General features: G+C 34.9%; 1 protein-coding gene across 1 annotated transcript; it reads right to left on the bottom strand.

The window, feature by feature from the left end:
- Positions 1-3,771: 3,771 nt before the first annotated feature.
- LOC148303766 (BLOC-1-related complex subunit 7-like) lies at positions 3,772-9,718 on the bottom strand. The gene is made up of 3 exons (XM_088269404.1): positions 9,448-9,718; positions 6,819-7,021; positions 3,772-4,637 (listed from the first exon to the last, which is right to left on the bottom strand). Exons 1-2 carry the CDS (start codon positions 9,583-9,585, stop codon positions 6,842-6,844), a joined length of 318 nt encoding a protein of 105 aa, XP_088125530.1. The 5' UTR covers positions 9,586-9,718; the 3' UTR covers positions 3,772-4,637; positions 6,819-6,841.
- Between the last annotated feature and the right edge of the window lie 3,498 nt (positions 9,719-13,216).

Raw genomic sequence — 13,216 nt, 5'->3', positions numbered from 1 at the left:
CTAGCGCCCCAACCACCGAGGTGCCTGCTGCTGCCTTAACTCCATCGGTCCGTCAGGTGGGGATTTTCCTCTCCCTCTCTTCTCCTCCAGGCTACCAATCACAACCAGTCGTTCCAGGCTATCCTCGTTGTCACGCACAACGTGTCCATAGAACTGAATCTGTCTTGTACAGACACTGACCAGAGTCAAGCCATCCAAGTGTAGTTCCTGGCGAATGGACTCGTTGGTGCGTCTAGCTGTCCGTGGGATTCGGAGCATGCGCCTCCAATACCACATTTCAAAAGCGTCAATTTTTCTTCTTTTCTGATGTTTTTATGGTCCATGTTTCAGCAGCATAGAGAAAAATGGAGTGGACCAAGCTCCTGACAAGCTCTATCTTCTATTCACTTGCACCAAATGGTGCATAGGGCACTGCATTAAATAATGCGTCATTGTCATTACTTTATTTTATTTATTGTTTCAGCATTTACTTTGTAGTAAGACATGTTGAAATTTTTAAAGAAAACACTTGTTTTTTTACCATTTTAGTTTATTTTATGACAACTAGTTTCGGAAGCTATGCTTCCATCTTCAGGTCTAAATGTAAACTGTTTACATTTAGACCTGAAGATGGAAGCTTAACTTCCGAAACTAGTTTTCATAAAATAAACTCAAGTAATAACAAAACAAGTGTTTTCTTTAATAATGTCATTACTTTTTGTGAACTATCGAGCGTTAGCATTTTGTTTTTATCTTAAAGATGTATTTTGTAATTGTATATTTGTATTAAGATTAATAAAGGGAAAGATGGGTTAGTTATTGATCCCTTGAGCTGATTGGTTAGTCATTGATTTTTGACTATCATATTAATAATATTAACATCATTTAACATTTAATATATAAAAGAAGACATTCATATTTGACTCCCTTGTGAAAAATGAACATTTTTTAGTATTCATAGGCTTTTGGAAAACTTGAAACAGATTCTACGAAATAAAGAGGTTCCGACCTGTTTAAAAAGAAAAGTTTATGAATCCTGCATACTGCCAATGAGCGCATATGCACTAGAGACTATGGCTCTGACAAAGAGAAATGCAGAAGTGCACACAGCGATCCGTGGAAAGATCCATGCTTGGTATAGCCTGAGGGATTAAATTAAATATGAATAATTTATTTACAGTAAGTAAATACGTAAGTAAATAAATTATCTGGTCAAATTATAGCTTGAATAATAAAAATTAAATATGATATTTTCTGGCGTTTCTCATGTGTGTGATTATAATCCAGGATTCGGACTTCACATACTGATACAAGAGTTTCTGCTCAATAAAAAAGCTTCTTTTCATCTCACCAATAGATGTCTCTAGTGAAGTTCTAGTGAATCAATGACAATGTTTCTGAATTGGTTCATACATGTAGAACTTCCAAGAATTTGAGTAATGTGGTTGTCAATAATGGGTAGAATTGGTGAATGTTACACGCGTGTAAAGTGATCACTTAAACCAGCGTATGACGGTCGTCAGCCCCGTAAATGCCCAGACTTCCATATTCTTCGTCATTTTTGATGAGATGTCAAAAAATAATATAATTATGAATATACCAGGAAAAAAACCAAAGTAGAGACATCATGGATCGCGTGGCAAAACTCAAATGGCAGCGGGCAGGACATATAGCGAGATAAGACCCCACAAGATGGACCCCAAGAATTCTATGATGGAGACCTTGGGAGAGCAAAAGAGGTGTCAGAAGACCCCAAAAGAGATGGTCTGACGATATAGTCGCTGTGGGGGGTAGAAACTGGCTGCAAGCAGCAACCGACCGGAGTAAATGTAAAAAAGGGGAAGAGGCCTATATCCAGCAGTGGGCTCGTAAAGAAGAAGAATTCATACAATATTTTTTTTTCAAGTATTAATATTTTTTTAACTAACTTAATTTTTAGTTATCCACCATGTATTAGAGGGTGTTTTTGTCACCAAAATCGGATGTGTCCATCAAGTCTTCGGCTTTTAACACCACGGTGGATCAATTTAATTTAAAAATAATTGACTGCTGGCTGATAACACTAGAAATTCAATTTCAATTTTTCAATTTATTTATTTCAATAAATAAATACATTACAAACTATGAAAAAATTCAATCATATACATCAAAATAAAAATATATGCAAGAACTATTGCTAAAGGTGTAGAAGAATCCCGCTTTGGAAAACTCCTTCAGACACATGGAACAGATCAATATCCAATGTGATATTGTTCAACATAGCGGTAGCTCTTCCTACAGGCATAACCATCGGCAGGTTGGTCCCGTGTATAGGAATGTGAAACAATCTATGCCGACGCTGTCTTAGGTAACTATCGGGAACATACAGACCAATGTCCTGGCTAATTTCAGGATTATCGATCATAAATTAATGTTTGCCATTAAATGTCATCTGGTTGAGGTTATGTTTCCGCGGTGGGTGATGACTTTCCGCCCCTCCGAACACCACATCTAAGGACAAGCCTCCTCGGAAGTCAACAAGAGAGCCAATCTGTAGAAGCTCTCCCTTATTTGGTAGCCTTGGCATCTACGTGTTGAAAAAAAATCTCCCACACCACTCCAGTTCCTTAGCGGTGTACAATTTACGGAACGAGTGAGGGTACGCAACCCCGAGTGCCGTAGTGATTGCTGCTCTTCCCATTTCACCCGCATTTTTCCTCAAGGGACTCGTACAAATTAGCTGTGTACACATTACACAATCTGTTATGAGTACGGTTATGCAACCCTGAGTGCCTTAGACATTGCTTCTATTCTCCGACCCTCTCACCCCTTTCCTTCCCTATGTATATATATACACGTAATGTCCTTGACTTGCGTCATCTTCATCCCACTACCAAGCTAACGCTGCATGGATCCGCTGTGATGCCCTAAGGGCTGTCCGGATGCGGATGAGTCCAGAATGGAGGGGAATTTTAGACATTATCATAATCTTTATATTTATAGTATACATAAAAATATATTTAAGATAATTGAGTGAAACTTTTTTTGCATTTTCTCTTTTATTCTGTTAATTAATATTACCTTTTAGATAATTTGTTTTTTCTTCGTAATAGGGTCTTTTCACACATATTAAAAAAGAAATCAATTTACTCAAAAAAATGTATTTTTAAATATACCATAACACACTATTAGTGGTACCTATATTTAAAAATAATACTATGCTAAATGAATTTCCCAAATGCATGTAAAATACAGATATTTCAAATTACCTACAAATTTTGCGCACTACAAAATCCGTGACTTAGCAACTGTTGTTTATTCCGTGCAATTGTACATACCATAAATTTTGTTGGAGGACTTTAGTCCGCCTCCGTGGTGTAATGGTTAGCGTGTTTAGCTACCCTGCTGGAGGTGCCGGGTTCGATTCCCAGAGGGGGTGAAAATAAATTAGTGAATTTACTGACACTCTGATATTTATTTAATATTACCCTATACTTTTACCTGAAGCGCAGGAGTGATCGCCTTGCCTTCATGTAAGTAACAATCAAGATAATTCTGCGCCAATACAATACAGTGCCCTATGCACCATTGGGTACGGATAAGGGTTAGAAGTAATTTTCTTATTTTTTTAAACGGAAAATTTTAACATGTTTTTTAGTAACGTCATTAGACTAAATATTTAAAATGTTGCGTAAAGACCCTATTGTTATTTTAAGAACAATTGTTATGAACATTGCTTTGTTATATTATATAAATAAATTTACGTTTAAATTTATATCTTATGTATTTAATGAAAAAATAAAACTATGTAAATTTGTATTTTATTTAAAGTCACATTTTATTATTAACTTTTATTACTTAAAACAAAAACTATTCACTACTTTCATAATTGAATCTATACATACATGATTTAATATGCAAATATAATTTTTGTATAAGAAAATTCATATTTTTTTCTTTTACTCTCCCCAAATTAGGTGTAAACCCTCCATTAGGTGCAATAGCTCGTACTTGTCTCCTCTCAGCACATGCCCCAGATAGGACACCTTCCGGACCTCGATATCAGTCAGCAACTGTCTCCCTGCTCTTGCTCTTTGGAGCTCATTTGCGTTGCCGACCATATATTATTTTTCAATTGATTTGGAATTATACAGCTTGTACATAAAAAAAATGCGGGCTGTCGAAAGCTTTTTCGTAGTCTACAAAAAAAAATATGGTTGGGACATGTCCTCAGAATGCCACCTGAGAGCATCAACCCCTCGTGTCTCTTCTTCCAACCCCGAGGATTCCGGCGCCCCGAAAAGCCGCTGACGACCATTCACCAACTATACTCAGCGGAACTTCGAGACGCCGGACTGACCTGGGAGGAAGCCAAGGAGATGGCGCGTGACAGAATGACTTGGAGACGTCTCGTGGTGGCCATATGCTCCACCTAGGGAGCGAACATGGAAAGAAGAAGACCAAAAAAAAATATGAAAAAATAGTTAGATTGACAATGATAAAAGCCAATTAAATAATTCCACATATATGTTATGAATACTGTTTTATTTTTGTATTTTAAAAGCGAAAAAGAGTAGAGAAGCCACACCCACGTGTGTGTGAGAGATTGGTCCATTGGCACTGCCAATTTCTAAGAAAAAATGTGTAATTCATTCCATTTTCTTAAATCCACTTTGAATCTGTAAAATAAAACAAAACTAAAATTCTTCTTTGGAAAAAATATGCATATGATAACTGTTTTATAATTCGTAAAAAATAGTAATGTAGTGCAACATTTTGAGTGTGTCCAAATACTTGTTCACAAAATCTGGATTATCTCCAATTACAGGAGCTATTTTCATATTATTTTTTCACATCTCATCAAAGATGAAGAAGAATATGGAAATTCTTCTTCATCTTTGATGAGATGTCAAAAAATAATATGAAAATAACTCCTGTAATTGGAGATAATCCAGATTTTGTGAACAAGTATTTGGACACACTCAAAATGTTGTAAATAAATTATCTGGTCAAATTATAAGCTTAATAATAAAAATGAAAATGGTATTTTCTGGCGTTTCTCATGTGTGTGATTATAATCCAGGATTCGGATCTCACATACTAATGTAAGAGTTTCTGCTTAGTAAAAAGCTTCTTTACATCTCACCAATAGATGTCTCTAGTGAAGTTCTAGTGATTCATGAACAAGGTTTCTAAATTGGTTCATATATATAGAACTTCCAAGAATTTGAGTAGTGTGGTTGTCAATAATGGGTAGAATTGGTGAATGTTACACGTGTGTAAAGTGATCGCTTAAACCAGCCTATGACGGTGGTAAGCCCCGTAAATGCCCAGACTTCCATATTCTTCTTCATCTTTGATGAGATGTCAAAAAATAATATAGTAATGTAGTGGTTAGCGCATCTGATGATTTTGCTCACGAGGTCCCGGGTTCAATTCCCAGGGGGGTACAAATAAAAATGAGCTGTTTTTCATTCTTATATTGACTCAATATCATCCCAGACTAGTACAGTGGAACCTCTCCTAGCAAGCATAATTTGTTCCAGAATCTCACTCGTTAAGCAAAACATTGTTTTATATTATTTTTTGACATCTCATCAAAGAAGAATATGGAAGTCTGGGCATTTACGGGGCTGACGACCGTCATAGGCTGGTTTAAGTGATCACTTTACACACGTGTAACATTCACCAATTCTATCCATTATTGACAACCACACTACTCAAATTCTTGGAAGTTATATATATATATATATATATATATATATATATATATATATATATATATATATATATATATATATATATATATATATATATATATATATATATATATATATATATATATATATATATATATATATATATATATATATATATATATATATATATATATATATATATATATATATATATATATATATATATATATATATATATATATATATATATATATATATATATATATATATATATATATATATATATATATATATATATATATATATATATATATATATATATATATATATATATATATATATATATATATATATATATATATATATATATATATATATATATATATATATATATATATATATATATATATATATATATATATATATATATATATATATATATATATATATATATATATATATATATATATATATATATATATATATATATATATATATATATATATATATATATATATATGTATATGTATATGTATATGTATATGTATATGTATATATATATATATATATATATATATATATATATATATATATATATATATATATATATATATATATATATATTATTTTTGAAACATTGTTCTTGAATCACTAGAACTTCACTAGAGACATCTATTGGTGAGATGAAAAACAACATTTTTTGTTTTGACTGGTGCGGAAGTCCTGGCTCGCAAGTGAATGTGAAAAAGGGACTTGCCCTTTCTCTGTAACTCGTTATGCGAAATGACGCTTGTTAAGGGAGCAACTTTTTCAAATTTTTATGCAAATTACTCATTATAAGAGGTTCCACTGTACTTAAAACGAACGACTAGTCACCTTCCTTTGCGTAATAAATCATCAATATAACACTGCATTGTTGGGATGCAGTGCCCTATGCACCATTGACCCTCTTGGTAATCAAACCCGGGACCTCCAGCACGGTAGCCTAGCACGCTAACCACTACACTATGGAGGCGGACAATAAATATTAGTGACTTTTCACTCTAATATTAATCAAATATTATTATGGACTCGTACTTCAAGCGCACGACTGATCACCTTCTTTTGCGTAATCAATAATCAATATGACACTGCATGGATGGGATGCAGTGCCCTACGCACCGTTGGGTGGTGAATGTAAGCGATCATCTTCTCATGGCCGCCACCTGCTCCTCGATCTCGTCCAAGAGCTGTGCCGACTTGACCATGTTTTCATTTTGGAAGCCGAGATGGATCACGATCAGTTCCATCTTCTTCAGGTTGGCCTCCGTGTTGTCCATGCAGTGTTCAACTTGCGCAAATTCCCTGGACGATCGTATCAGCAGCTAAAAATGATAAAACAACATTTAAAAATGCAACGCCGAGATGAGCATTATTCATATACAACATTTTGAGTGTGTCCAAATACTTGTTCACAAAATCTGGATTATCTCCAATTACAGGAGTTATTTTCATATTATTTTTTGACATCTCATCAAAGATGAAGAAGAATATGGAAGTCTAGGCATTTACGGGGCTGACGACCGTCATAGGCTGGTTTAAGTGATTATTTTCATATAATTTTTTTGACATCTAATAGATGTCAAAAAAATAATATGAAAATAACTCCTGTAATTGGAGATACTCCAGATTTTGTGAACAAGTATTTGGACACACTCAAAATGTTGTATATAAGCATTATTCATAAATTTACAAAAATTGTCCGCCTCCGTGGTGTAATGGTCAGCGTGTTTAGCTACCGTGCTGGAGGTCCCGGGTTCGATTCCCAGGGGGGGTGAAAATAAATATAAATGATTTTACACTGTAATATTTATTTCATATTACCCTGGGCTGGTTCCTGAAGCGTAAGAGTGATCACCTTGCCTTCATGTAAGTAGAGATCAAAATAACACTGCGTCAATTCGATGCAGTGCCCTTGCACCATTGGGTGCGGATAAGGGTTATGCGATGGTTTGGACATATGGAAGGAATGAGTGAGGAAAGAACGATAAAACAAATTTACGAGGCGAATGTAATTAGAAAAAGGAGCAGAGGAAGACCGAGAAAAACTTGGCTTGATCAGGTTTGCCAAATACTTGAAAGTGGTCAGGTTAGGAGTTGAAATAATCGGCGGGTATGTATGAGGAAATGCATGAACGTGGAAGAGGTGAAGAATGTTTGCAAAGACAGAGTGGTGTGGCGTTCTATTCTCTCTGCCTACCCCTGCGGGGAAGCGGTGTGATGGTTAGTTAGTTAGTTTTTTTTCAAATCTAAATTATATTGTAAGTTTTAACACACCTTAACAATTTATACGTAATTTTATTTGAATAAACGTTAAAAAAAATATCAAAAAATTTGAGTTTTCTTTCGGTCTGGAATGCATTATTGTATTTTTCATTTATTTGTTTGTTACGAGTGTTTCGCATAACGAGTAAGATTCTGGAACGAATTAAACTCGTTATGAGAGGTTCCACTGTAAATTAATAAACATATCGCTCACTCCTTTCAAGAACGTCATAAATCAAAAAACTTGATTTTTCAGGAGAACGTTTTTAAAGTTTAAAAATAAAACACAATGTATTAAAAATAAATATCACGCCACTTATTGAACTTTTTATTGCGCAACAGATCTTTTTAAGTAAAACCTGGAGGTTTTTTCTCCATTTGAAAAATATTTGATATATTTAAAAAAAGAATTAAACAATACCTTTTCTTCAAAATGCAAAAACATCATTTTCTGCCCTGTAGCGGGTAAATATTAAGTTTAAAATATGCCGCTTTTGCTGGGATATAGTACATTTTCTGGGCATTCCGAAAACATACACAACTCAAAATTGTCAATTTTTGATTTATGACGTTCTTGAAAGGAGTGAGCGATATGTTATAAACACAGTTATATTCCGCTATATTTATAAGTAAATGTGTTTTCTGTATCGAGTTAGCCACCCTGACATTTTGTGAATATTTAAACTGTGTTTTCTGAGTAAACGGCAGCTCAAACCCCACACAGTGTATATATTTGGTAATTTTTCATAATATTCTTTATATCTGTTTACAAAATTTTTCCTTTTTTAGGATTTATTTTTGTTGAAAAAATCACAGCCAGCTGGGTACGGCCATATTAATACTTTGAAAGGGGTAAAAAAATCATATCTTGATTTTCCAATTTTTACAGTACCTGCTTGACTAAGGTGAGAAGAAATAAAACATGAATAGATTTGGCATATAATTTGTAAACTCCATTTTAATCTACATATCAAATATTAAAATCAAACACAGATTTTTAGAGTACCCGCAGGGGTAGGCACAGAGAATAGAATGCCACACCATTCTGTCTTTGCAAACATTCCTCGCCTCTTCCACGTTCATGCATCTCCTCATACATACCCGCCGATTGTTACGATTCCTAACCTGACCGCTTTCAAGTATTTGGCATACCTGATCGTAGCAAGTTTTTCTCGGTCTTCCTCTGCTCCTTTTTCCAATTACATTCGCCTCATAAATTTGTTTTACCGTCTTTCCTCACTCATTCGTTCTACATGTCCAAACCATCTCAACACACCTTTGCATTCCTTCCTTATTTCACTATTCGTGATAATTGTTTCGCCTTGTTATGGTATTTGCATTTACATTAGTTTTAAAATGCCATAGCAAGGCGAAACTATTATCACAAATCTTATTTGATGTGTTTTTAATAAAATAAAAAATAGTAGACTGTAAAAGTAAAAAAAAAGACTGAGATCTTGTTGCTGATATAACAAGTCCAACGTACCTCGTTTGTTTTTGATCCTCGTTGAATTTGTCTCGTGAGGGAAGCGATATTATTCACGTTGACTTGCACCCTTTCTGCTAAACGAATTTTGGAATCTGCGAATAAACTTCTCGCGCTGCTTGAAGATGCTGATGCCATTATTCAGTGGCCAGACTCAGTGGTACAGTCTGAATAAATATAAAAATTTAACGTAGTTATTACAATTTTCAATTCTAACTTTGACAGCAAAGACCAAATTTGACAGCGATCAGCAATTAAAAATATTTTAACCATAGATTTTTGACAATTAGACTGCGTTTTGCTACTTTTAGCGATCTACAGGCGATCATAGTAGAGTGATGTTAAGTTGCTGGCGTCGTGGAAACTGAAATATTTCCAGTTTTCAAATAAAAAAATCTTCTTCTTCTTCTTCATCTTGTTGTAGGCCTTGTAGCCTGTTTTTAATATTAATAAAAAATACACATCATGAATAAAAACTGTGTATTCATTGTCACCTTATTTTTGTGAAGTGAAAAAAAGTTTAATAATTTTCATTTCAGTCTGAACTCTCGAGCTTTCAAACAGTTTATAATAAAAATACGTAATTGATATGGCTTATCTGAAACAATACTATCCACGTACTTAACTTTGGGACTATTCTATGAAGCAAATATAAAATTCTAGATGGGGTGCGAAGGCGGTGCTATCATCGTACCACGTATCGTATAAAACTAACTAATTAACTAACTAACCATCACGCTGCTTCCCCGCAGGGGTAGGCAAAGAGAATCAAATACCACACCACTCTGTCTTTGCAAACATTCTTCGCCTCTTCTACATTCATGCATCTCCTCATTACCCACCCGACAATTAATACGACTCCGCATCACCCGACAATTATTACGACTCCGTATCGTACAATCAGAACTAAATGTTTCCTCACACACGGTGTTACATCTGATAACGGTGATCACTCGAGCGAAAGTTTTTATCTCGAATTGTAAATTATACAATCTCGTATTTGAAACCGATTTTTTAATGGTTATCGTTGAGTGATCATTGTTCAGCGTTCTTAATTCAGTTTTGGAGTAAGATTGCTCACCACTCGCACGTTTCCCCCCTACATTTCGAAAAATTCCTCCAAGGACTTAACTCACCTTCCATCTGAACTACGATTACCTGAAAAAGGTTAAAATTATGTTTTTTTTTATAAATGCGTCAATTTGCTTCGTTATACTTGGGGTACCTACTTCGTTTGTTCCATACAGTATGACGAGCATGACTTTGTTTATGTTTATTTGCTCAAGTCCTGTCAGCTGTCATGTATTTTTTTTGACATTCCACGAAAAATTCAAAAAAAACCCGTTGGTCGCAAAACTGAGATAACCTCGGCCTTTGATAACCTGAGATAACCTAGGCCTTTGCCCGCCACTCCGGTTGACCCGACAGTGCTCGAGCCGAATTTGTTGAACGAAAACCGGCTTTTTACCATAGACTTTAATTTTTTATATGCGTGTGTAATATTTTTCAATAATAATAACAGGTTTTGCGCAGTGTTTTTGGTGTAGAAAGAGATATATATACAGTCATTTTTGACATTTTTTTCCTTTGATAATCTGAAGTTTTTTGCGTTCTGAACATATCCCCAGTCCTGATAAGAGGGGTTCTACTGTAACTTACAGTTGTAAATGGAAGTTCTACTGTAAGTGGGATGGGGGTGAAATTCGCAATAAAATTGTGTAAATAATTGATTGAAGAGTGTTAAAACATTGGTTTAACTGCAAAATGTTAATGATAACAAATCGACAGTCTGTTGGAATGTTTTACAACTAGTCCCTGTATGTTGCCTAGTTTATCTTGTGAGGATTCTCTCGAAAGTTGGGTTTGGTATATTGGACGATGGCGATTATTCAAACGTTTGTGTTCCTGGATTTAGAAACTACCGGATTTCCGTGGCAAGACGGCAGCAGCACCAAGGTCACGGAGCTCGCGATGGTCGCCGTGAGTCGAGACAGCTTACTGAGCACGAAGCCTGGAAATCTCCCTCGAGTGATGCATAAATTTGTCCAGTGCTACAATCCCAACCGTCCGATAAACCCGATCGCTTCCAAAATAACCGGGGTGACAAATGAACTGCTGGAAAATGAAAGTCCTTTTGACGCCAATTCCGTCAGAGGAATCAAGTTCTTCCTCACGCAGCTCCAAGCGCCGGTTTGTTTCGTCACTCACAATGGATACGGTTTCGACTACCCCATTCTTCGGGCGGAGATTGGTGACACGAACATCCAAATCCAACAAGACGTGATGTGTGCGGACTCTTTACTGATGTTCAAATATGTTTTGAAACATAGAGAGCGCCCGAAATTGATCGAGACATTAATCCACAAGGCCGAAAGCGATTGGGATGTAGAAATTGACGAAACGGATCTTGTTTTAATAGAAAATCTAGAAAAACAACACTCTGAACCTGACTTGAGTATGCCAAATATCATGACAGTCAGCTCCCCTGAGAATACGCCGGAAAAGAGGAAGCTATCATCATTCTCCCCCGGATTCAGCGGAAATAAACGGTTGACTTTGAACGGCAGGCAGAGTTTCAAATTGTCGAATTTGTACGAAGAGATTCTGGGTCGGAGCCCCGTGGATGCTCACAGGGCGGAAAGCGACTGCATGATGCTCTTGGAATGTTGCATCGGCATTGCTGACGAAGCGGTGAATTGGTGCGACTCCAGTTGCGAACTGTTTTCCCAAATATCTCGAATGCAAAAGGGGCACAAGTTTCCTCGCCATGTGGCAAAGAAGAAGCTATTTCCATCTCAGGAGTAACTAATTATCGAGATGTTTTAGTAATAGTCTAAATACTAAACGTGCAGATTGGCTTACAGGGAAATGTTTTTATATGCAATTACTTTTTATTAGATATTAGTTTTGTACTGACATATCGCTCACTCCTTTCAAGAACGTCATAAATCAAAAAACTTGATTTTTCAGGAGAACGTTTTTAAAGTTTAAAAATATAATGCAATGTATTAAAAATAAATATCAAGCCACTTATTGAACTTTTTACTGTGCTACAGATCTCTTTAGGTAAAACCTGAAGGTTTTTTCCACATTTGAAAAATGTTTAATTTGTTTATAAAAATAATTAAACATTACATTTTCTTCAAAATGCAAAAACAACATTTTCTGCCCTGTAGCAGGTAAATATTAAGTTAAAAATATGCCTCTTTTGCTGGGATATAGTACATTTTTCTGGGCATTTCGAATACATGCACAACTGAAAATTTACGATTTTTGATTTATGACGTTCTTGAAAGGAGTGAGCGATATCCGAAACTTAATTTTATATAATAAAACCATATAGTTTTTCCACATATACTTATGTGGAAAATATATACAAATATATATTTATAAAGTGATTTTTTCACTATAATATTTATTGAAGGTATTTCTTGATTTGGCGTTTAATTTGTAGAACTCCATTTTAATTTATGTATTAATTTTAAATCAAACACAGATTTTTTGAGTCTACTAAGTTATATTTCATTAACAAAGACGTTCATTTGATAATGCCATAACTAGGCGAAACAATTGTCGTAATATAATTTTTTTATGTGTTTTTGTTAGTAAAATACAACTTAGTAGGCTCAAAAAATCTGTGTTTGATTTAAAATTAATATATAAATTTACTCAAGGTACCTGAAGCGGAGGGCTGATCACCTTTCCTTCATGTGTTGACAATCAAGAAAACACTGTGTTTACATGATGCAGTGCCCTATGCACCATCAGG

This window comes from Brachycentrus maculatus, unplaced genomic scaffold (genome assembly GCF_059751285.1).
Source record: "Brachycentrus maculatus isolate JH-2025_06_01 unplaced genomic scaffold, ASM5975128v1 h1tg000349l, whole genome shotgun sequence".
NCBI lineage: Eukaryota > Metazoa > Arthropoda > Insecta > Trichoptera > Brachycentridae > Brachycentrus > Brachycentrus maculatus.
The sequence above is the reverse complement of the archived record's forward strand: the minus strand, read 5'-3'. Positions and strand labels throughout refer to the sequence as shown.

What these genes read in the sequence shown, in the direction of transcription:
- LOC148303766 (XM_088269404.1), bottom strand. Translation starts at nt 9,585, where the DNA reads ATGGCATCAGCATCTTCAAGCAGCGCGAGAAGTTTATTCGCAGATTCC. An exon ending in GAGGATCAAAAACAAACGAG is followed by an intron (nt 7,022 to 9,447) that starts GTACGTTGGACT and finishes TATCATTTTTAG; the next exon opens with CTGCTGATACGATCGTCCAG.